We start from the raw sequence: 26,401 nt of genomic DNA, 5'->3' as shown, positions 1-26,401 counted from the left end.
ACTGCGCTCCAGTGGTTCCGCTCCTACCTCTCCAGGAGGTCCCAGATGGTGCAGCTGGGAGACGTGTGTTCCAACGAGAGGCCCCTTAAAACTGGGGTCCCTCAAGGGGCCATTCTGTCTCCCATGCTATTCAACATTTACATGAAACCGCTGGGAGAGATCATCCGGAGACATGGGGCGCGGGGTTATCAGTACGCTGATGACACCCAAATCATTTTCTCTATGTCTCCGACTGATGCAGTGACTGGGGATGGCGTCTCTCCTCTCGTGGCCTGTCTAGAGTCAGTAATGGGTTGGATGAGGGAAAACCGACTCAAGCTGAATCCAGAGAAAACGGAGGTACTAGTGATAGGTTCTCCTGGTCCAGGAATGGCGGTGGTTCCACCTGTCCTGAACGGGGTCACGCTCCCTGTGAAGGACTCCGTGCGCAGTCTGGGGGTGCTCCTTGACTCGTCGCTTCACCTGACAGCTCAGGTGAATGCGACGGTCAGGAACACCTGTCATCAGCTTTGGCTGATTCGCCAGCTGCGCCCATACCTGGCCCAGAGGGACCTAGAAACGGTTGTACACGCTCTGGTAACTTCGAGATTGGATTTCTGCAACGTACTCTACATGGGGCAACCCTTATACCAAACTCGGAAGCTGCAATTGGTGCAGAACATGGCAGCCCGGCTGGTCACTGGTGTTCCCAGGACCAGCCATATAACACCGGTTTTAAAAGATCTCCATTGGCTGCCCATTCGCTTCCGAGCTCAATATAAGGTGTTGGTAATTACCTATAAAGCCCTAAATGGCTTGGGCCCAGGATACCTAAAGGACCGCCTCTCCCCGTACATTCCGCCTCGCACCCTCAGAACGTCTGGGCAGCAGCTACTGAAGGTGCCTGGGGCTAGGTTGGCCTCCACCACTCGGAGGACGTTCTCCATAGCTGCCCCAGCCCTTTGGAATGCGCTGCCCACAGAGCTCCGCTCATCTACTACCCTGGCCCAATTTAGGAAGGATCTTAAAACCTTCCTATTCCAACAGGCATTCCCCGAATAAATATCCTGTGGGCCTCCCTCCTCTTTCCGTGGCCAAGAGGTTGGGCTATGGGGTTTTTTGCTTGTTGTTTGATTTTAATTATGTAACTGTGTATTTTTGTGTAATTTTATGGTATATTTTTAAATTGTTGTAAGCCGCCCTGATCGTAGGAAGGGCGGCATATAAATAAAAATTTTATTTTTATTTTTATTATTTATTTATTTATTATATGCTATTAGGAGACATATTTGCCTCTGATGCTGGAGCTAATTAAAAGCCATCATGATTAATAGCCATTGATAGTTTTGTCCTCCTTGCGTAACAACAGTAGAGAAGAATGTGTAATGACTTCTTTTTATGTCCTAAATTATCATTCTCTATAATTACCGTAGACAATTAATTTGGAAAACCCATGTGGGCACTATGGGAAGCATGATGTGACTGACTCACACAATATCACAGAAGCTGAAAGATCACCAGGAGGTCAAATTGACAAATAAATGTTTGATTAAACAACTATGTCTGAGAGCTCTGCTTGAATGTCTCCACCTTTGCTGACTAAAGAGTCAAATCTGTGAAAGACAGATTGCATGCCTGCAGTGTGCATGCTTCTTCTTGCAGTAGGTCTCAGAGACCACCAGATGCTATTGTTCTGAAGAACACCAGCTGTCCCTTCTGCAATTGTTTAAATAAGAATAATGAAACGAACATTACTGTTCCCAACCTTTATTGAACAGCCCATTGCCCTTTGCTAGCCTCCTGGTCCTTCCTAATGGATCCCAACATGTTCAGTTCTCACTACATTGGTAAGCAAGTAGACTTAGAGGACATCTTTTCTCCCCAAGAACCTTCTTCAACCATAATGGAGTTTGATTTGTTACTTGTGGGCATGAAACTGCTCCCTTTGGCCAGGGACCATTTCCCTCCTTTGTTCAAAGACTTCCATTCAACATCTGCTGCTCTCTTCCTTCTTGCTCCATTGTCTTGTAAGAACATTCATTTTGGCAGCCAGCCTCTCCCAGCCCAAGATGCCTTGTTCCACCCTGGATCCACCTTGTACCTATTGGCTTTTCATTATTTCTTCTCATTCGGGTCTTCATTGCCTTCGCATGATGCCTGCTACATATTCTTCCTGACTTGCCACCAATATATGGGATTTTGTTCATATGCAGCATGCTGCTAGAACTCATAAATTTGGGATTCATCGTCTTCAGTTTGGAACCCATAATCTAGGTGAGACTCACTGTCTGTGTTGTCCTCTGGTGCCGACTCATCTCCTGCTGTGTAGTACTTGATCTTTTTGACAGGGAACACATGCCTCCTGGTACGCACCTCATAGACAGGATCAGAATCATACTCATCATGGTAATTAAACTCGGGTGCAGACCTGTACCTGGTAGGCTCACCACGGGGACCATGCCCTCCTCCTTCCATAATGGATACTTTGTCAGTAGGCACGCCTGCAAGAAAGCAGCCTACTTCAGCTCTCATTCATTCATACATGTATTCACTCACTTGATTTATATCCTACCTTCCCCGTCTTGCCCAGAACCAGGACTCAAGGGAGTTCACAATCCAAAGCAAATGCAATATAGATAAAAACATATGAAAGATTATCACTAAAATATAATAAAACTATCCATTAATATTGAAAGCAATTTAAAGCAAGCATGAAAAGACGAAACAAACAGTAGTTTAAAAGAAAACACAGCATCTTATTAATATTCCTTCCTTGAAGAATATTAAGTTCGTGATAGCTCTTGGAATTCCTTTCTTTTTTTTAACTTTGCCTGCTGAAAGAAGGATGGAGCCACTTTAGCCTCCTTCAAAAGAGAGTTCCAGAGGATCAGCCACTTAGAAGGCCCTTTCTCAACTTTGCCACCAAATGTACCTATGGCGGTGGCAAGAGAAAGGCCTCTCCCGGAGTTTCCAGACTGAGGACAATGGGAAAACACAGGACTGGACCACTCACAATTACATCATTTTAAAGGAACAAACACACAGACTATTGCTTCCTACCAAATATATGGAAGAACTTGCCTTGGCATCAGTTCTACTATTCATCCTCTTAGGCTAGTACCATGGCAGTGTTTCAGGGAGACAGTCTTTCACATCCCCTGATAGTTCCCACCACAGATGCCAAAGACTGAACTTGTACTAATACTCCTGGTATTAGACAGAATGAGACAGTTGCCTCTGGTGACAGATGGTGGGGGTGAGCAGCCCCCCTCATTTTCCCATAAGATAAACTTAAGTGTTCAAGGCAGCTTGCCCTGGAACCCCTGAGGCAGTTTGTGGTGTGGTGGAAGACGTTCCATCACCAGTTCTGAAATAAGATTTCACTGTTAATCCAGTTAACTGTGGAATGGGATGGTTTGGCATCTTATCCTTTACCTCAGGTTGAAAAAGTGTTGCACCTACCCTGAAAGGGAGCACTTGGTATTTCATCCAAGTACTAACCTGGCCTAACCCTGTTTAACTTCCAAGATTAGATGGGATCTGGTGCCTTCAGGGTATTTTGGCTCTGTATGGTAAGCTCGGACTGTGTATTTTAATCTTGTAAGCCGCCCTGATTGCATTTTTTAGAGGCAGGTTATAAATAAATTTTATTATTATTTATTATTATTATTAAGCACAGCACAAGCAGAAGGTCTAAAGTTTAATCCCCAACATATCCAGTTAGTGCTGTGAAAGACTTCTGACTGAACCCCTGGAAAGTTGCTGCTAGTCAGTGCTACAAGCACTGAGCTAAATGAATTGACTCTATATAAGACAGCTTTGCTGTACAGAACTTTCAAATATTGGACAGTATGAATTCTTTGAGCATGCTGAGGTATATAGTAGGCTATACAAAAATCCTTGGCCAGCGCTGATGTGTCCAGTGACCACAGGCTCTGTGGAGTATAGTGTTGAGAGTATTTCAATGTCTGGAAGATATAGGGATAAACTCCTCCCACCCAGAGAAGCAAAACTCAAATGTGCCACAAAGTGGACTGAGTCGGGAGTGTAGCATCTTTCAAAGCTCCTGCTGAGTCAAAGCACCATCTGAGACATTTCTCTTCCTTACCATTAACAAGAACAGATTTAAGCTCCCCATCCTCTTCAATTTCCACTCGTTCCTCCCCATCTTCAACAATTCTGGAAAAGATTTAATACTGTATAGTTTACATACTAAGTGGAGTAGAAAATCAACCTCCTGGTTAACCAAACACCATTCTGACCATTCTATAGGATACCAGTTGGCTGCAAGAAGAATTAAACTTCAGTAGGAGAAGTAGTGGGTTTCATGTTGGGCACAGTAGTCTTAAGAGTGGTCCTAAAGGAGAAAAGGGTTGGATTTCTTGCTACATTCAACGCTCTGCCACCTTATGTTGGGCAGGATCAAAATGTATGGAAGAGAGGGTTCACTAAGCTTTATTGCCCATCGGATTTATTCATTGAAAATTCTTCTCCTATTTCCTTGACAGTGTGGAATTAGGTCTTCCAGCTCCAGAGATGGCATAGTTGACAAAGCCATGTGAGGCCTCTCTGTGGATCCAACTATTCCAAAGCCAGCTCTTCGTCATTCCCATCCCGGTGCATTCTATTCTTTACCCTTCTTCCTTTGTCACAGCTTTGAGGGACTGGCAATTTTGGCACTGAGAAGGATCACAGTGTGGTGTGTGTATGGGTGTGAAATAGAGCTTGTGGTCCAAAACACACTTCAGAAATAATCCAGTTTGAGATTGCTTTTACTGCCCTGAGTCAGTGCTATGGAATCCTGGGAATTGTAATTTATTGTGCCACCAGAGCAGTTCTCTGATAGAGAAGGCTAAGTGTCTCACAAAACTACAACAGTTCCCAGAATTCCCTAGCATTGAGCCAGGACAGTTAGAGCAATCTCAAACTGGATTCTTTCTGCAGTGTATTTTAGACCCTGTGTGTCCATGTCCTGCTCTTTGGGGATCTCCTTATGGGATCTCAAGGATCAAGACGTGTCTAGTTGGAGGGTAACTTTACACAAACACACACAGGGTGGAAGGGGAAACAAACAATGGCTCAATCCTGTGCACATTCCATTTACCTTCCTTCTATGGGTTTCCCCAGCAGGTGGGTGAGGATAAGGGGTCAATCAAGTCAGTAGGTGAATTAGCCAGTAATGGGTTCCATTGCCCTATGCTGGGCCAAAGCTCTAACAGCTGTGATCAATAAAATTGTGACCATATCAAATCCCAAAAGGGCTCTGTCTGTATGATCCCTCTTGTCAGATATCCCTCCCTTCACTGCTGTCCTAGCAAACACACTTTAGTCAATGGGGAAATGCTGGGTAAATTAGATAAATAACACAAAGTAAATGTCACACAAACACATCCATGATCCATATCTCAATGCCAAAATTGCTAACCACTCAAAGCTATTCCAAAGAAAGAGGGGTAAAGGCCAAGGTGGGGTAGGATCAGGGCGAGGCAGAGCTGGCTTTGGATTAGTTGGATCTAAATTACAAAAAAATGTGTTAACGCTGTGTGAGCTTCAGTGCACAGAGGGGAAAAACTTGCACCTAGATTTAAAAAAAGGATGTGGGAAATATAAGGGGAATCTGAGAAACTTAATTTGGCCAAGAAAGACAACTTTTGACTGTAGACTCCATGGCTTCAATTTGAACCACGTTTTTTCCTCTTCGCAATGCCTGAGACTCATTTTATCTAGAGAATCTGAAAGTTTGCACACTATTTTTGACATTTTGGTTGGCCTAATGAACATATTGCCCTAATAAAGATTCTAGAATAAGTACTATGGTAATCATGGTCAATAACAATACAGGTTGAGTCTCTCTTATTTGAAATGCTTGGGACGAGAAGTGTTTTTGAATTCTGATTTTTATTTTCTTTTTTCTTTTTTATTTTGGGGGATTTTGAAATATCTGTATTTGCATATATGTACATAATTATATATCTTTGAGATGGGACCCAAATCTAAACACAGAATTCATTTATTTCATATACATCTTACACACATAGCCTAAAGTTAATAACTTTGAGCATGAAAAAAAGTTTGTGTACATTGAATCACCAGAAAGCAAAAGTGTCACTATCTCAGCCATCCATGAAAAAAAATTGGTTTGGTGTATTTAATATTTCAGAATTCTGGATAAGTGAGACTCAACCTGTAACAACAGCAATGAAAAATTCAGATAACAATATTGCATCCTCCAAATTCCAATGAGCCAGCATAGTGCAGTGGTTTGAATGTTGGACTATGACTCTGGAGACCAGGGTTCAAGTCCCCACTCAGCCATGGAAACCCACTGGGTGATCTTGGACAAGTCACATTCTCTCATCCTCAGAGGAAGTCAAAGGCAGACACACACACACACACCCGTCCTTTGAACAAATCTTGCCAAGAAAACCCCATGATAGAGTTGCCTTATGTTCACCATAAGGTGGAAGTAACTTGAATGTACAGAACATCACAATAGTTCTCCAAATTGCTTCATAATCCCAAGTGTCTCAACTCATTTTGGGACTTATTTCAAATCCATGTTTTTCTTTTAAAAAGCAGCATATCCACCACTTGTACTCTTTGTGAACAGTTCTCTAAATAGTTTTCAAAGAAACAATCCTGTTAGTATGTTACAATAAAAAACAGGAGTGGGGGGAATCTAACAAAACCTTTGAGATTGATTTATTTCAGCATGTGCTTTGGAAATTTCAACCCACTTCTTTAGAGACATGGATGGAGTACAATATTAAGGTATTTACAATTACATACATAGCCAACAATAAGCTCTATGACTTTATGTTTTGCATATCACAAGTCTCCTAGTTTTGGGGAACCTGAAAATTTGCACAATATGACAATAGAAAAGAGTCAGCCTGGTTTGAAAGCAACTATTTTGCATGGATGATGTCAGTCAACATTTGAGCATACCTACACTGTGAAATATATTTTGCCAGGGGAAGGACTGTAGACACAGGAGGAAGAATTTATCCAAAACAGCAATACCAGGAATTGTGTTTCCAGTTTACATAATCTCTCACCCACCTGTATTCCACAACATAGCTTCCTGATCTTTAAAATTACATTTCCCAACTTTTTATTGGCCCTGCTCATGTCTCTTTAACAAACCCCCAACAAACTGAAATTAATGTCAGGTTGTTGATAAAGGCAAAAGTACAGCATCAAAAATAAACTGGCCACTCCACATCAGCCAGGCTGTTTTCTAACAAGTGCGAGAGACAGTCGTCACTTTTATGATTCCATGATGGCTCTCTCTAGCTCCCACTGGTGCACACTTAGCTCACCTTTTGGTGGTGATTTGTTTTCCATTAATGAAGTTGGTTGATGAAGAGTAAAACCGGAACCCGTTTCCTCCACTGGCACAAGGACCAAAAGGCATGGAATCACCTGAAAAACAAGATTGAGAAAAGACTGCAGTAGTTCAGTGGTAGACCACCTGTTTCTGCTTTGGAAGCAGAAAGCTCCAGGTTAATTCCCTGGGATCCCCAGGTAGGACTAGGGCAAAACAAAACAAAAACGTCTAAATTGAAAATCCTGGAGGGCTACTACCAATCAGTTTTGACAGTAATGGGCTAGATGAATCAATGTCTGTGCTCCTAAGATTGCTTATTTGGGGCTCAGGTACGTGGGCATACATGCATCTCTTTGGGTTCCTTAGGCTGCAATCCTGTCTTGCAATGAATCCCAGAAGTGATACAAAGGGGTAGATTTCCCCCTCTGAGGTTCAGATCCAGCTGTGGAGGAGGAGATCTGACATCAGATCTCCCCTCCTTGCCCCTCCCAGCTACTACAGCCAGAGGTTTTTGTGGTGGCTCCTCACACTGACTGGGATCAGGACTATACAGACTTTTCATCAGCTTCCCCACATTGTCACACTGCTAACACAGAAATTTAGATGCACCTCAAATACCCTCCCAATGTTTGCAATGGGTGGTGGGTTTGACTTTGACAAAATGGGAGGAACAATGACTCTGTAGAATAGGAGGAGCTAAAAACAGGCTTGCCATCTCTTCATTTTGTCCCACTGTCACTTCAGAGGAAACAAATCTTGTGGTTTGTGAAAAAATAAAAAGTGTGCAAAATATGCTTGCCAGAGCTGAAAGTTGGATGTAACAAGTGATCCTTCTTCTTAGCCACCTTCAGATTTCTGAAAATATATTTGTTGATAGCCAGCCTGAATTATTCAGGAGAAAAATGGATTGGTACATACCGCAGAGATGAGATGTGTGTGTGAATTGCCGTTTCATAGGAATGATTTATGCAGTAAAATTCTATTTGGAAATGTGACTTTGGGGTTACGGTAAAAACCTAATGGCTCAGAGCACTGGAACTTCTATGTTTACTGGACTGGAGAGAGATGTCAACAGGATAGCAAAACCACTTTGGGTTTCTGAATTTTGTTTTGTTTAACTTTATAGGAGCTGTCAAAGGTGCTGAATTATGCTTCAGCAGTTTGGGTAGTAAAAACTAATACCCAGAGCAGATTCACCATCCCACTGGCACAGAAGCCACCAACCTCCCCTGTGTGTCAGGTGTGTACACACATACATATGTTTGCCATCCCTTCTATACCATCCTTCAAGTGCTGCCACAGATTTGGGAAACCTGTCATTCACAAATCACACAGAAAATCCTTTGGCTGATTCTGTGCTCAGACTAAGGACAAGACTACTACAAAGACAGATAGGCTGTAAGCCTGTTTCACAGTCATAGCTTCTCCTAAAGGATGCTGGCAATTGTACGTTGATGAAGGTGTAGAGAATTCTTCATCAGAAACCTATACAGGACTACAGTTCTGAGGTTTCCCTGAAAGGGAAGACTGAATATTAATAAGACAGTTTTAAACTGTGCTGTGGTGGAGATATGCCCAAATGACAGATCCATGATTACTATGATCAGTGCATGGGGCACTGATCAAAAGAAGGGGCAATAAAAAAAACTCCCGTTGAACAGTATTTCTTTAATAAAGAAACTCCCTTCTGTGTTCACTTCAGGTTTACCAACACTATACAGAAAAGCTACTATTCCATTAGGGGAAATGTTCAGTGATAGAAGTTGTGAAAGCCACACCAGCTTTCTAGACATATTATTTACATTATATTTTAGGGCAAAAGAATCCCATCTAATGAACTCCATTGTTAAGCTTGTGTACTTCAGTTTTCTGATATCATTTTTAGAAACATCTACAAACAGTATAATGGTGGCTATGTTTAGGACCATTTAACATTTAATTTAACTAAGATTATTTAATCATGGTGTGTTTTTCTTGGGAAATAACTTTCTGTTTGAATTGTCCAAACTACGTTTGTGGCTTCACATTGTAAAGCACAAATCACCCAAAACAATCTAGATGCTCATTGTTAGCTTTTTTTGTAGTAGTAATCTTTTTATTGCATACTTGAAACTTAACAGAAAAAACACTTTGACATCAAACATTTCTTGATGGATATCACATTTCCCCCCCCGTTTTCCAATTTATTTATAAACCCCTTTCTCACTCCCCACCACTTGATTATGTAACAGAAATATTGTTGATAGCTCCTAACAAAAAACCCTGCTAGCTTAATAAATATTCTTCACTAAACCATAGAAAAACTAAATATATATTCCACTTCTTAAAAGAAACAATTTCTTTGGCTTCAGACAGTTACTGCGTGTCTTTTAAAATACTTAACTCTTTTTTAAAAAAATCAATTAGAGCCACAGGCTCTACAAGGTATTTCCATCTTTACTTATGGCAGATTGTAGTCTGGAAAGATTGTGCCAACTGATGGATGGAAAATTATGCTAGATAGTTTCAGGTACCCCTCACAGTCCTAAAAGAAAATAACACTTACCAAAGAAAGGATCCTTTCCCCCAAAGAAGTCCCTGAAGACATCATGGGCGCTGCGGAAATGGAACATGTAATCAGGGCCCATGTTGGCCCAAGATGATCCCCCAGGCCTACCTGGAAAAAGTAATAAAGGAAGAGAAGGGAAGTCATGCTTTCTGGGAATATGTTCAACGGGAGTTATTTTTATTGCCCCTTCTTTTGATCAGTGCCCCATGCATTGATCATAGTAATCATGGATCTGTAGGGACATGGTGTCTGGAAGCTCTCTCCTTTCCCCACTCAACTACCCTGGAAATGGAATACAAAGACCCAGAAATTTTAGTCTAAAAAGGTAACTTTTCCAAACTCTGACTTAAAGTGATACAAAACAAAGATGCAATCCAGCCAGGGTTACACATGTCTGTAGATTTCACTGGGGCAGAACTAAGTGCATGCATAATTCTCCCACTGAAGTTTACATAATTTTAAACATAATTTACTTTTAAAAAATGTACCTAAATATAAACACTGTGATCATCTAAAAATAATATAGTTTGCTCTGGGAGAAATAAATGAGAGGTAAAAAGAAGCAAAGATACCAAGGGAGGGTACATGATTCTCAAATGTAGAAAATCATGCTTCTCTACATTTCTAATACAACTGGAGAATTTTAGGTGTAAATATGGTGGTCCTATGGTTTGAAAAACAAACTTTCTACTCTTTGGATTTTAAATGTTTAAAAAAGGTTATAAAGTGCTAAATTGCTATTCTGCTGATGCCTATAACTCTAAAAAAAAAACAATAAGGAGGAGAAGAGAAGGTAACATAATGCTCCAATACCTAGCTGGAATATTTTGAAAAACAACCCTGAACTATAGGAATAAATACTGCATGCCCAAATGGAAGAGCCCTGTGTCAGACAAACTGAGCATTTGTTCATAATGTTGATCCTGTAGGATGCACTCAACAGATAGCTGCTGGGTGGCACCTACCACAGTCAGATCCAAAGCTGGATGTAAAGAGAAATGGCATTAGAAATACAGTATTGCAACCTCCTCACACATTTGCCCTCTCTGGAGTTGTCCAGAGAGAGAGAGAGAAACAGAATAGAATGCTGTGAAATGTGTAGCTTGAGTGTAGGTTGACTGAAGGGAAGGTGTTCTTCTACTGCTCTGGACTGCTACATACCTCTTCCCATAAGTCCATCTTTACCATAGCGATCATAGACATCACGTTTGCTTTCTGAAAGGAAGAAGAAATAAGGACTTTCTTATTAGACACTCCATCACTTGTCAAAAGCTAGTCTTTGTGTTGCCTGAAAGTAATTGCTAACAAGGCTGTCTCTGGCTTTCATGACCGGCATCCATAGTTTTTTGTGGGTTTTTCGGGCTATGTGGCCATGTTCTAGAAGAGTTTCTTCCTGACGTTTTGCCAACATCTCTGGCTGGCATCTTCAGAGAATGCTTGCCTGGAAAAAGTGAGTGTCTATATATACTGTGTGAGCCTGGGAATGCAGGAGTGATTTGCATCTGTATTGTTCTGTGCTGATGGCAGGCCTCAGACTGGGAGGTTAATGCAAAAGAGGATTAGTGTCTGCTTGATTAGTGCTTTGCAAATGCAAATGAGAAACCACTCTGAGTCAGGGGCTTTCCCAGCAGATAATGATCACCAATTAGCAGACACTAATCCTCTTTTGCATTAACCTCCCAGCCTGAGGCCTGCCATCAGCACAGAACAATACACATGCAAATCACTCTTGCATTCCCAGGCTCACACAGTGTGTGTGTGTGTGTGTGTGTGTGTGTGTGTGTGTGTGTGTATACACTCACTTTTTCCAGGAAAGCATTCTCTGAAAATGCCAGCCACAGATGCTGGTGAAACGTCAGGAAGAAACTCTTCTAGACCATGGCCACAAAACCCAAAAAACCCACAAAAACGAAGGCTGTCTCTGCTTTTTGAGTACCAAATTCAGCTCTTCTACAATGACACTGGGGGAAGAGCACCTTGTATCACCTGAAGTTGGCACTTTATGCTTGGCGTGTTTAAAGTTACTCAGTTCAACTACCATTTACATTTTAACTCAATCCAGCAGCTAAAATTATTTCCAATCCTACCAGTTTAAAGCAGCGATAGACAGAGTGGGGACCATGGAGTCCGAGCCCTTTTTGCAGCCCTTCGGTGCTCCCTGCTGAAATTCAGTGGCAAAGCACTGAAGGTAATGTGTGAGAGAACTGAAGGCATGACACTGTGATTACAATCAGTGGGACAATTAATGGCATAATCCATATTGTCCTTAAACATATTCTCTAGTCAATATCACAATAATAAATATCCTATTAATTAAAGTCTATTTAAACTTCACTTTATAAGGGAGCACAGCACCATCCTGCCTTGATTCCAGTGTCTGAAGAAAAAAGGCCCTTTCTTCATACCAGCTCCCATTGCTGTGGCATCTGAGGGGGAGAAGCATCTGTTGTGCCTTGAGTCCAGCAGTGGATGAAATTCAGTCATCCATTCATATCAGTTGCCATTGTTCTAGCCTCTGAGGGAGAGAAGAACAGCCAGCATCTGCTGGACTTAATGCTTTCTTCCACTGCCATCCCCTTTGCCTTGTGTTTCATGTCTTTTTAGATTGTAAGCCTGAAGCAGGGTATTGTAAAATTAACAATTTTTAAGCCATTCAAGGAACCTTTTTTGGCTAAAGGGTGGGGTATAAATAAAACAAATGAATATAAACACATACACACAATATATCAATAAACCTCACCCAACATTATTAAAATCCTCACTCATATGTGACTAATTAATATTATTAAATCACATAGGAAAGGGGGATTTTAATAAAGTTGGGAGAATTTATTAATTTGTAAAATATAAATATGAAAATTAAAATAAAATATAAAAGGGGAAATAGTCATTTTATCTAAGGTAAACATAAAGGTTTCTCCTTTGCCAAGTTTGCCAAGTTGTGTCCAACCATAGGGGTAGTGCTCATCTCTGTTACTAAGCCAAAGAGCCAGCATTGTCAAACACAACTCTGTGATCATGTGGCCAGCATGACTGTACAGAACACTGTTACCTTCCCACCGAAGTGGTACCTATTTATATACTTACACTTTTACATGCTTTCTAACTGCTAGGTTGGCAGAAACTGGGACTAGTGACAGGAGCTCACCCCATCATTCGGCACCTGGGCCTCAACCTACCAAATTGCCAATCTTGCAGTTGTCAGAGTCAATGTCTTAACTGCTGAGCCACCACATCTCTTTTACCTATTTTACCTCTTTTATGTATTTTCCATTGGGAAAAGTCTACTGAGCTCTGCTCTTTTCCCTGAAGCCATACCTCTGGAAGTTCAGCCCATGAGCATTTCCCCAAACTATAAAGTGACTCCCAGCCCAATGGAAGGGATCCCAACTGGTATAAAAATGTTTAGGTGCTCTACGTTCTCATCTAACAAAGGTGCTTGTGAGAGAGAGAGGATGAACATCATTATGAATTTATAGCTAGACTTGATATTTTTAAACATGGAAAAGTAATCATTTGTGCCTTCTCTGTATCTTGTATACTCAGGGGCTATTCCAGATGAAACCTAGAACCATCACATAAGAAACAGCCTCCATATCCAGGCAAAGTGAAGACCGTTCTAAGTTTAAAGCTGAATCCCGTGTTTCCAAAACTAGAAGATCAAACATTTCTAACTTCCTTGCACCTTATTTGCCAAGGGCCTACTCCACATGAAACCTGAAGCCATGACATGTGATAAAGGCTTATTTGAATGTCTGCAGGCCCTTCTTCCTCCATTACATCTCAAAACACCACACAGATAACAAGCAATAGCTTGTCTAATGAAGAGATCTGGAGACCTCAAAAGCAACCTCCTCACACATTTGCCCTGTCATTTTTGTGCCTTTTCAGTAAAATTTTGACCTAGATGTCAAAACCAATTTTGACCTAGATGTCAAAACCAATTTTGACCTAGATGTCAAAACCAATGAGTGCCTGGGATCAGTTTCTTTTTGCCACTGTTCCTCCATAGCCAATGCTGGTAAATTATTTAAAACTTGAAATATAGTTGTCATAGGAAAAGCCAAAAATATGCAAACTGTCCCCATGTAGAAAACCATAGTTTTCATGTATTTGGAGTTAAGTGCCATGTGAATTAAATGGCATGATGGACCTGTGTAAATACACCCAGAAGGATGAATTGTGGAAGTCTTTTCATTAAGTAAGAGTCTATCCACAATAGCACTGCCCATATACTAGTTTCAGAATACAGTGTGCCTACATCATACGTGGGCATGCTTTACACGGCTTCAGCATACGCTGAAAGCCACGCAGGGAGGAAGGGCGCATCCCATAGGGACAAATGGGGCGCACGCCTATGGCGTGTGCGCGCTGCCATGCTGCCACATACACGAGCCCCATTCATTTAAATGGGGCTCAAGCATAGGCGGTATTTGTTTTATGTGGGGGAGTATGGAACGGATCCCCTGTGTAAACAAAGGTTGAACTGTACATCCCAGACTGCTAGTATAGTTTACACCTCATTTTGAGGTCTGCTCTTCTTATACATTTCTATTCCAGATTTCACTAAAAGAAAATATCTTTATGCCTTTTAACATCTGGATAAACACTACAGTGGGAAAGACTCCCCATCTTCTTAATCACAAATTGCTGAACCTAAATATTCTGAATATTTGCTGATGATCAAATAAATTTGCCTTGATTCTCTTCCCTGCATTCCAGCAAAAATTCAAATCTTGTTTTAGGTTTAGTGCATGCTACAGCTCTGGTAAAAAAAGGGAAAAGGAAAGGAATTAGGAAAAAATATATACATAAGAGACACAACAAGGGTAGCTGAGAGGGCCAGAAGAGAAAGGGAAAGGGACTAAGTACTTACTGTCTGAAAGTACTTCATATGCTTCTGCAATTTCCTTGAATCTCTGTTCCGCATATTGCTTGTTCTCAGGATTTTTATCTGGATGCCACTTCAGAGCTTTCTTCCTGTATCTTTACAGCCCCCCAAAACACAATGAATTTCAAATTACAACCTCTTTGACCAATAGCTACCAGTGAAATTGCTAAAACACAAACAGAGCTCCCATTAGGAAATGCACCCCTAGCCACATGTGGTACTCGGGCCCATGGCAGTCCCCCAAAGCCTCCTTCTCCTCTCCAATTTGTTATAAAATTTGGCATGATTTGGAGGTGATTTTTGCCCCCAAAACATGACAAAACCATGCCAGGCATGCTAAAATGTGCATCTCTATCACAAAACATTATCCCATAAATCCCCAAAACTTTCCTAATACTAGCTTCTTCATTTATAAACTGGCCAAATGGTGGCCAGAAGTGACACAATGTCACATCTGATTGCCATTTTCACCAAGATACTGCCAACAGAGGAGGTCTGTTTAGGCTGTGGCAATGGGAGAGTATGTAGAGAGGTGCAGAGTGAGTCTGGTTGGTCCCAGCTAGTCACAGCTCAGGGAATGCTGTGAAGGTGAGCCTATGAGGGGAAAAACTGAGGTCAATGCACATCATGCACTTCGCTGTGCGGTAATGTAACAGCAAACCTCTACTGGATACCGATGTTACGCAACTGTGCAATTCTGATTCCTGCAGACGTAAGTCCACTTAGGAGGATGTAAGGCACAAACAAGTTTCCACTTAACATTTTATACAGCCCATTAACACCATTTTAGAAAAACATTCTGCCCTTCGTGTCAAAGGCAAAAGATGCTTTTTGCTACACTGCTTGGTAGCTGCGAAGGACCAACTTTTAAATATGTTTTTAAAATTTGCTGTCTACCAAACCAGGACATCTTTTTACTTGATCAAAATGTTTTAAATTGATTTAGTTTATTAATTGCAGTCCTACTATACTATATCTAAGTGGCTGACTCTCCACAACTGGATCCTATGCTGTGCTAAGCTAACCATTTCTTCTTTTCTTGGCACCAAAGTGACAGCAATAAATAAATATATTCTGATTTACATCTGGTATTATACTAGTGTCTAATCATTAGCATGACAGCAGTTTATTCCTCTCTCCCTGCTGCCCTGTATCTCACCAGAAAACTTACCTGAGAGGGTACCCAGTCCTACAAAGCAAGTTTTGAATGCTCATAGGGGGCTGTAGGAAAAGGATTTCATTCACCCTCTACACTTCCATTGACAGTACCATAAGTTGAACAATCCAGGGGCAAGGAGCCATTTGCTGTTGTTAACTGCTGTCAAGTCAACTTCAACTTATGGTGACCCCATGATTGAGAGACTTCCAAATCACCTTGTGATCAGCAGCCCTGCTGATTTTTTGCAGACTCAGAGCTATGGCTTTCTTGTTTGAGTTCATCCATTTGGAATGGGGTCTTTTCTTTTCCTACTGCCTTCTACTTTACCAAGCATTATTGTCTTTTCTAGTGAACCATGTCTTCTCATGATATGGCCAAAGTATGACAGTCTGTTTAGCAATCTTAGCATCTCAGGAGAGTTCAGTTTTGATTTGTTCTAAGAACCATTTATTTGCAGTCCATGGTATGCACAGAACTCTCTTCCAGCACCACATTTCAAATCAGGATTTATTTATTTTTCATTTCAGCTTTCTTCACTGTCCAGCTTTCACAACCACACATAGAAATGGAAAATGCACTGACAGTCCAAACTTTGGTATTCAGTTATATATCTTTACACTTGTCTTGTCTAGTTCCTTCACAGCTGCCCTTCCAAGTCCTAGTCTTCAGATTTCTTGACTACAGTCTTAATTCTGATAAATGACTGAGCCAAGTTATGGAAAATCTTCTACTATTTCAATGTCTTCATTGTCTGCTTCACTGTCAGCTATGTAAATCATCTGTGGTCATTATTTTTGTTTCCTTAATTACCAACTGTAATCCTGCCTTTGCCCTTGATGGCAGCCAACAACAACAACAACAACAACAACAACAAATGGCTCCTGGCCCCTGGATCCTCACAAACCCCATCAGGAAAAATTAAAACAATAACAGAAGTGGGAGCTTAGAAATCACCAACAGGGCCTTACGCTTTTTTAATGTCATCTACAGAAGCATTTCGGGGGAGTCCCAGAGCTTCATAGTACTCCACCATGATGAGTAGACACTTTCTGCAGACCCAGTGAGGAGGACGTTGTCAACACAGTAAACACGGCCAGGGACTGAGTGTTATCTTTAGGCAGTACAATCAAAGCTTTTGGGTTCTCAACTGAGGTTAGAGGTGGTCATGGCCATCTACCAGGTTGGGCAATCCCACATGGAGAGTAAAAGGCAGTGGTAGTGGACAGCTGAACCTACAGCATATGAAAGAAGACTTATGTTAGCTAGACATACATTAACAGCTCCCAAATTCCAAGATAAATACAGTTGTTGAGAAAATGGGACCATGCCTCTTGTTTATTCCTTTTGCAGGGGCATTTTTTTCTTGACCAAAATAAAACTGAGGTGTGACTATGACTCTGGAGACCAGGGTTCAAATCCTGGTTCAGCCATGTAAACCCACTGGGTGACCCTGAGCAAGTCACACTCTCTCATCCTCAGAGGATGGCAATTGCAAATCCTCTCTGAAGAAATTTGCCAAGGAAACTGAATAGGATCACCTTATGGTTGCCATAAGTTGGAAACAACTTGAAGCCAGACAACAACAATATGTACATAAGGCACAGGTGCCTGGAAAACTGGAAACATACTTTTCAGAATGTTGACTACAGCTCTCTTATTTTTCATAGTTTCTGTTACCTAGGTGTCCTTACCTTCCTGAAGTTCAATATGGGTTCAAACAGACAGGTCAAAATAAAGCTGTTTTGGGTCACTTTGGAGGTATACTGTTTAAATAATGCATGCATCCTAAGAGTGCAAAAGCCGTGCCAAAGCCACTCTCCAGTCCAAAGCAATTTTATTTTGGCCTGTCTATTCAGTAATACAGAGTTTGGGAACATTACTTGTTTAAGCCACAACTCCTGGAAAAGTCTGACTTATTATAGAATTAATTCCAATGTGGCTAATTATGCAATTGTTGTAATTCCAAATGAGAAACTTTTAGATGTCAGTAGCTATGCTGAGTTTGAGTATTAAAGAGAGAAAGGGGGTTAAGATAAGTCATGTTTGACTAGCACAGGGCTGGAGAACCTGCAGCCTTCTGACAATGGGAAACCAATACTCCCATGATCTCTCATGACACTGGATTTGCTGTTGGGAAGTACAATCCAACTACTTCTAGAAGGTTGCAGGTTCCCCAGTCCTAAGGTAGCAGTATCTCCTGAAACTGGATTGGGACAATAGCTTTGTAAAACTACTTGGTCAGAACTTTGACTATTTGGATCTTTGACAGCAATCCATTCTTCATGGTGACAACCAGTTAGGCCAGTATAAGTATGGTGTCCAGATCGTTCTCTTTGGTTTCAAGCCTCTCCTTGTTTCCTCATCTATTGCATATAATTTTTGCTTTTCCCCCTCTTCTGATTAGCTATCAACTGTTTGCAGATGATATTGTAAGACACTGAATCCAGAGCAGCCTCACCCACAGTCCTGTCCCCTACTAAAGTGTTAGGCTACACATCCCATCATTCCCCAACCAGCATGGCTGGAAATGCTGGGAGTGATAGCCTAGCAAACCTGCAGGTGCCAGAGAGGAAAATACCACTATAGAATGTTGAGACCAGAACAAACTGCCTGTGTGAATTCATATAGAACGAACTATCAGGCTGGATTGAAACAACCCAGCTTGCCATTGCCTCCATCTGTTTCTGCCAAAGAATGTCCTGAGGGTAGCAAAAGGCTTTGTTGTTGTGCAAACGTAAAATAACATCCCTTGCTCACAGGCAGCAAAACAGCCCAGCTGACATTTTTCTTTTCCTCATAAATGGACTATGGTCTAAAGTCTTCTACCTACACCTACCAAGGACAGGAACAGGCATACCTTACTGGGCAAGGAGAAACTGTCTTGGCTGCATCATGGGTACAGTTCTAAGGCTTGCAGGTGTTGGGCCACACCTGCACAGGCACAGTTGCTGCTGCCTGATGAGAACTTAGGAAGGGAATGGGAAAGGAACTCAGCAGTAGCTTACCATTCAATTCCTTTGTTGATGAACAGCACCAACAGCCAATGGGAAGCCCAAGCTAATTATGATGTCACCTCTTTGTATTTTTCACTGCGGTCCTCCGGATGTACTACTCCCATCACCTCTTGCCATTAGTCAGAATGTGAAATGGAACTGGAGTCCAACAACATCTGGAGGTCTATATATCCCTCCGTGCTGTTATAAACCTCAGACATTTTGTTGGGGGAAGACATTTTTACCCATGTTGCTGTTCTTATATTTAGTAAGCTGATATCTGTAATTACTAGGACTGCAGTGTCCAGGGATAAAATCATGTAAAGCTCCAGATGTTGTTGATCAGCATCACACTATTGTGATACAGAGATTTGTAGTCCAACAAAATCTGTGAACCTCAGGATTCTCACCCCAGCTTTAGCTGAATAAGGCATGTCCTTTTGATCTCAACTGGGGTCATTTCTGAGTAAATATGTAAATATGTATAGGAATGCATTGTAAGGCCCTTTCACACTACACAATGATAGCACTTTAATTGTCGCAGCTGTCTCCTATGAAAACTGGGATTGGCAATTTAGATAGGGGCATTCAGAGTTCTCAGCCAGAGATTTTGTCTAGTGACTCTGATCAAACTAGCAATCCCAGAATTCCATAGGAGGCAGCAATGACACTTAAACTGGAAGCATAGCAATATAAGATCAGAGGAAACAAAGGAGCCTAAGAGAGGTATCATGCAACATCATTGTCTTTGTTGATCAGACATTCCTCACATCCTAATCCTGTGAGGCACGGCACTACTACACCACTGAGGTGAACTAAAACAATGCCTTTGGTTATTTGGTTATTCTGATAGAAAATTTAAATTTTTAAGATTTAGTTTATAAATGTTTAATACTAACACTTAGGAAATCTATAGGTGGCAGGTGGCATCTTAGAGGCATTTTGTCCTATGGGGAAAGAGAAGGAAGAATGTAGTGGGTGGTAAAACATGTATGCATCACCAAAAAACAACTTATTATTTCTAAACCCTTAGATATATCTACAAATTTTTTATTGTTACCATCACATGTTACACATAAGAAGATCACATGCCCCTCCAGCAGGGATGTAGCCAGTATTTTGGAAAGTGGGGGGGGGGGGGGTTTCCAGACTAAATGTCACCATTCGCTTCCAATCTATGTCATTAAAAAATCATAAACCATAAATCTATACTACATGATTTACTTTTAATGTTTTTCATGATAACTAGATAACTAGATCCACTGGGGAAAACATATATTTTGTGATTAGATTAGGTTTGGTTGATACTATTTTTAACATTAATTAATGGAAGGGCACCCTTGGCTATGTCACTGCCTCCAAAAATAGATTGCAACTCCCAGCTTTCCTCACTACTTGGCTAGTGAGGGCTGCTCAGATGTCAGTTCAACAACATCTGAAAGGTCATATAAATCACTTTCCAATATATAGCTTTGTATCATTCACATTTATTTTTTTAATCTTCCTTTGGAACAATTTCCCTCCTTTTAAAACACATGTACCTTTAAGTGATTAATCAACTGGAATCCAAACAATCCACAGATTAAGAATTTTTAAAAATGGGTTACAACCCTGATAATTACACTTTGATATCCATAATTACTTTTGAGACATCACAGACAGTTCCCTGATCACCTGTTTTACTAGAAACAGAAGGCATAGGATAGTGAAAATTGTGTCAGGTACAGCTGAGGTTATCATACTTAGTTCAGACATATCATGAGATGACATGACTTATTGGAATTAAAAAAATAGGAGAAAAAAAGGATGATAACATTACAGGTGGATTGTCTCAACCAAGGAAACCATGGCTACAAGTTTGCATGATCTGAGCAGGGCTGTTGATGATGGGGACTCTTGGAGGTCCTTCATTCATAGGGTCACTGTAAGTTGAAGCTAGCTTGTTGGCAAATAACACGAGCAAATAAATGATTACCTTGATATTATTTCTACTCTCTTTCTTTCTGTCCCCTCTGTTTCCTTGAGGGTGGAGCATTCATGCTCTCTTATTGTGTATGGATATTTAGATAAATGCCAAGCAGAAGTCAGGGGCTGTACAGACAGCCCGTAAGGGGCAGCTGTAGGCTGCCCCTGGAAATGCTGGGTTGGGGATACGCCAACCGCATGCCATGCCCCCAACTCAGTGCAAAAAGAACTCGCAAGTGGCACGTTCTTTTTCCGCCCCAGAAAGGGTGTCATAGGTGCCATGGCATTATGACACCCCTTTAGAGCTGCACCATGTAGATGCAGCACTAGAGTGGCCCCAGAGTGGCATCATGGCGTGTGCTGTGTAAATGGGAGCGTGCCAAATGGCGCCATGGGGGCAGGATCATGGCATCAAGCGTGTGGATACTATGCCATGACTCTGCCCACAGGCAGGCGCTTTTTGCTGGTCAATCCAGGGCCTCACTTTGGTAAAGTGCCTCTTAGCATAAATTAGGTTCTGACTGCACAATCAAAGCACCCCTGACAAATGGCCATCCAGCCTCTGTTTAAAGACCTCCAAAGAAGGATACTTCACCACCCTCCGAGGGAGTGTGTTCCACTGTTGAACAGCTCTTGCAGTCAGGAAGTTCCTCCTAATGTTTAGGTGGAATCTCTTTCAATCAATTCATGTTTGTGGAAACTAGGGGCATCAATGGGTACAAGTCATTGTCTCCTATATCACAAAGAGTGTATCTCCATATATCAGGTGCTGGTGGGAATATCAAATTGGAGGGTATACTTGCACTCAGTTCCTTCTTCTGCACTTTCTATAGACAAGGCATTTGATAGGCCACTGTGTAAACAGAATGCTGGACTAGACAGGTTTTCCATTTCATCCAGCAAGGCTCATACCTTCTTATTTTCCTCTATGTAAATATTATCTATACTAGGAGGAGCAGTGGTGTGGTTCTCCAGATGTTGCTAGACTGCAACTCCCAGCATTCCTCAACATTGTTTTTGCTGGCTAGGTCTGGTAGGAGTTGCAGTCTACTGATGTGTGGAGGGCCACATGATTACCAGCCCAGGTCTCCATCAATCTTCCCCACCAGGAGCTGTTCAGATGTTCTGGACCACAACTCACAGTCCAACACATATGGAAGTTGGGGAAGGCTAGTATACATTGGCTGGAGGAGTTACTGTTTACACTTCAAGACATTTCCTTATAGAGAAGATAGCAGAGAAGTTTAGTGATAATCCCTAAAGAAGCAATTAAGGCTGGAAACAGAATGAAAAAGGAGCTCTAGCAGAAGGTGTTCTAGATTTATCCATTTAATTGTACAACTAGCAGTGGTTGAGTCTCAGACAGGATTTTTTCTCTGTTTTTCCTGGAGATGACAGGGACTGGAGCTGGCTGGGAAGTCTTGCATGCAAATCATCTGCTCTGCTACTGAGCAGATGTAATCATCTCAAAGGAGCCAGGATGAGTAAACCCTATCCTAGGCCTCTTTCTATCTGCTCTGAGAAGCAAAAAGGTTAGATGACGTCCTTCTCCCAGTTCAAAGAATGTCCAGACTGGCTATTAATACTGATTCAATAAAATATATTTAATATCACTTCCAGCTGCTTCTCCCATTTCCACACCTACACATTCTTTTAAAAAATAAAATAAAATGCATGGTCTACTCTTCTTTATTAGTTATTATGCTGAATCATTCAGGGGGATATTGGAATATGGAATTGTATTATTTTAACTGTAAGCTGCCTCGGCTGTGCTTCACAGAGAAGTGGGATATAAATATATTATTATTATTATTATTATTATTATTATTATTATCATTATCATACCCACCCACACCCACCCCACCCCACCCACAACAAGAGAGTCTTCTGGCACCTTAAATTGCTGTCAACCCCTTTCCCCATCCCATTTTCCTCTTTCCATTGCCCCCCCCCACACACTCACACAGTTTTGCAAAACATTGGCTATAGGATGATCTATTTCCCTATCCTCTTTTCCTCTCTCTTCCACTTGGGCAGGCACATGGGAGTGCACGCACACCCACATCTGCACAAAGCACTGCTGAACCAACTTAAAATGTGCAGGACAGGAGAAAAGTAAAATGAACAGAAATGGAAAGACTTGCAGACTAGAAAGTACACTTGTCCCTCCATATTTGCTAGGGTTAGGGGCACAATACCCCCGTGAATATGGAAAAACCGCAAATAACAATAACACCATGTTTTTACCTGAGAGGACACCTCTCTAGGAATCTCTAGGTCCTCCAGTGCAACTATGTGGTCAACGTCCAACAGACACTGACCATAGAACTGCAATGGAGGAGCTACAAAGGCCTAGTAGAGTATTCTCTCTAGGAATCTCTAGGTCTTTCCGTGCAACTTTTAGTTAAAGTAGACCATAGAGTTGCACTGGGGGATCTCGATATTCCTAGAAAGAACATATTAATCAAATTCACAAATATCAAATCTGCAAATTTGGAGGGATGAGTGTATATGTTTTTTTAAAAAAACACTCTGCTGATAAGAACAAGACACTGAGAATCAGGGAAAGGCTGGAATGTCCTGCATCTGGATTTTGAAAACAGAAGTGGTAAATAAAGGAGTAAAAACCAGCATTTTGCAATATATTTGTTTAGTCAAGATAAGGTCTCAGATTCTTCTATTCCCCTCCTGTCCCTGAACTCACACCTTTTGGGTATATTTTAATTCACAGAATGCCCCAAGGACTTAGAGGTAGCTTCTGTGATTTTTTTTTTCTATTTTAAAGGAAAAATCAATCTCCTCAGCACAATGTATGCCTCTCTACTACTATTTCTGCACTTTATTTATTTCATCTCACTTTTCTTCCTTTTCAGGAAACAGTATTTTCTTTTCTTTGCTATTAATCATCTAAGGGGCATTATACTGAGACAGAAAATAAAGGCCGGATGTGTAACCTGCAGTTTACAGATGTGTAACCTGCAGTTATGCATCCATAACTGATCCATATTCATGATCCCTATGTAATCACAATTGTGGCACTCTTGGCACAATCATAACTGCCAGCATAACTACACTGGGCAAATGTAAGTGACTTTTCCACCCCACTCTCACCAGCCAGTAAGACTGCAACAATCAGAAGCAGAACTCCATAACAATTTCTTGTAGCAGCCTCACTCACTAGTTGGAGAGTTGAGGAAATGTCATTTGCCATTGAAACAGCAATGGCAGAACAGACCTCCTTCTCTCAGTGTGGGTGGTATCCAGTAAAGTAGGTCAGAGCAGGAGACACTTATTTCCCCCAATCCCCAGCTCCTGGGCAGCAACCACTGTAATCAACAGTAATCAGTTTTCCTGCCAATGAAGAAGCAGCTAGTTGATGATCCCACCCTCCCATCCACTCACTCACTCAAGCTATCCCTGGCATGTGGGGTGCATGTGTGTGATAACTCCTGCTTCTGCCTGTTTCACCAGAGATTGCTTTCAGGAGGGAGTGGGAACATCAGTTAACAACTGCCTGAGTGACAGAGCAACAGACCTCTGTCAATTGCAGCAGTTGTTGCCTGATGGGTGAGAACTGAGGAGATCAGGACAGGATTCACTGCATAGCATTGTAAGTATGATGCATTCACATTTGTTACTCCCTAACCAGTTTCTAGCCATGCTTAATTTTCCCTGACTCAAATTAGTGAAGTTTTTAAGGTTGTTATTTTATAGAGGTCATCAAATTTCACTCAGAATTCCAGCAAGGAGTCTGAAAGGCATTCAGTACATGTGTTAGTAGCTATCATTTTATAATAAAGCCATCAGTAATTTCTTAACACTTCCAGTCTATTACAGAAGATACAGGTTAGTTGCCCATATTCATTCCCTCTGACTTTATCATGTGTTTCAAAGCTTTGTTTTAAACCTCAGAGAAAACTGTGCTATGTTTCCAGTATTCAATGTTTTGAGTTTCCAGTATTCAATGTTTTGAAACTTAAGTGGCCCCTTATTTCTGTAAACCATGTATAGGCCAGAGTGGCCCTCAATGTGTTGGCCTATAACTCCCATCTGCTCTAGCCAGCACAGTCAACAGTGACAAAATATGGGAAATGCAGTCCATAAAACTGAGAAGGCTATAATTGCCCACACCTGCTTTAAGTCATGCAAATGAAGTAGTGGCCTTTGGTATCCTCTGGGGTTTGGTTCCAGGACCCTCCTTGGATCAGAAAATCCATGGATGCTCAAGTCCCATTAAATACAATGGCATAGTAAAATTGTGCCCCTTATATAGAATGGCAAAATAAAGGTTTGCTTTTTGGAATTTATACATTTGTAAAATATTTTCAGACCATGGATGCTTGAATCCATGCATTTAAAAAATCAATGGATATGGAGGGCTGACTGTATCTGGCAAACTTCACATCTGCTTGATTTGTACATATTTTTCAAACTTCACATTTTGAAATTTGTAGTCCAACCTCACAGATAAAGAATCATTTCTAAAGATATTTATTTCTTCACATACCTTGTTCCAAGTATCTGGACCTTGCCAGCTTACCTCTAGCACTTTGTATGATACAAATTATTCATAAAATTACAGTGGGACACAAACTGGAAAATTTTCACATCTACCTTTTATTATGTTTCTCTCCAGCAATCCAGGATTTATAAGGTGTTCCTTGGTCTAGGAGTTATGGGAGCACCTGGAATGGGAGGGCAAAGGGGAGAAATTGCCCCTGCCCGGAACCCTATTCACTCTGCCCCAGAGTCGGCCAGAAATATCTGGAAGATGTGGCGTCATTCCCCCTCGTGTCCGGCAGACTCCTCTGAGGTGATGTGGCTGGATTGCTCTGCCTATGCACAGATTCCTTTCACCTTTGGGCCAAATGGAATTGTCTACTAACACAGGGCTGCCATTCAGATGAATTATTCCCCTCTGAGGTGGGCTGTTGATGTTTGGGAGCTGGCTCCACTTGCCTTCTTCTGGGATGGGCTCTTTGTAAAGCTGGTTCCCTCTACACAAAAGCTTCTTTGTTCCATCCAGGAATTTCCTCATGCCACCCAGGAGCCCTTCTGAGCCATCAAGGCACTGCTTCCTTATTCCATTTGGTAGCTGATCCTGCTGGCTATTGCCTGGCTCCTCAGGAGGCAAAGCTACTACTGTATTTCCAGGAGTGGTCCCAACACAGCCTGGTACTCCTTCACTATGACCCAAGGATGCCTTGCCTCCAACAGCTGGCCTGCACACAGCAGGTAAATCCTTCAGTCCTTGAAGATCATCAGTATCTTCCAAAGCTGGTTCTAGTTGGTCATGTGGTTTGTTGCTCCCAGGAAGTGACTTGCATTCCTTCTGTTGTTTGTTCCAATTGGGTGGCAACTCGTATTCAGGAGTGAAGAGATCTTGGGGCTGTGACTCATTCTGCTGCATGGGACACTCATACACATATTCATAGGTAGACTCATACACAGGGGAACGCTTGTACTGATATTGCGTTTCATATATTGGAGAGGTCTCATAATTACACCGCCACTCATATGGAGGAGAGTTATCATA

General features: G+C 41.5%; 1 protein-coding gene across 1 annotated transcript; it reads right to left on the bottom strand.

Moving 5' to 3' along the window:
* Positions 1 to 1,949: 1,949 nt before the first annotated feature.
* On the bottom strand, positions 1,950 to 25,521 carry LOC149314069 (dnaJ homolog subfamily B member 6-like). The gene is made up of 9 exons (XM_089520461.1): positions 25,480 to 25,521; positions 19,800 to 19,847; positions 16,876 to 17,139; positions 14,734 to 14,843; positions 11,019 to 11,072; positions 9,855 to 9,965; positions 7,302 to 7,404; positions 4,088 to 4,158; positions 1,950 to 2,480 (listed from the first exon to the last, which is right to left on the bottom strand). The coding sequence occupies exons 3-9, from the start codon at positions 16,938 to 16,940 to the stop codon at positions 2,200 to 2,202; spliced, it is 795 nt and encodes a 264-aa protein (XP_089376587.1). The 5' UTR covers positions 16,941 to 17,139; positions 19,800 to 19,847; positions 25,480 to 25,521; the 3' UTR covers positions 1,950 to 2,199.
* Between the last annotated feature and the right edge of the window lie 880 nt (positions 25,522 to 26,401).

Source organism: Sceloporus occidentalis, unplaced genomic scaffold, assembly GCF_023333645.1.
Source record: "Sceloporus occidentalis isolate IW3139 unplaced genomic scaffold, rSceOcc1.0.p SCAF_4, whole genome shotgun sequence".
Taxonomy (NCBI): domain Eukaryota; kingdom Metazoa; phylum Chordata; class Lepidosauria; order Squamata; family Phrynosomatidae; genus Sceloporus; species Sceloporus occidentalis.
The sequence above is the reverse complement of the archived record's forward strand: the minus strand, read 5'-3'. Positions and strand labels throughout refer to the sequence as shown.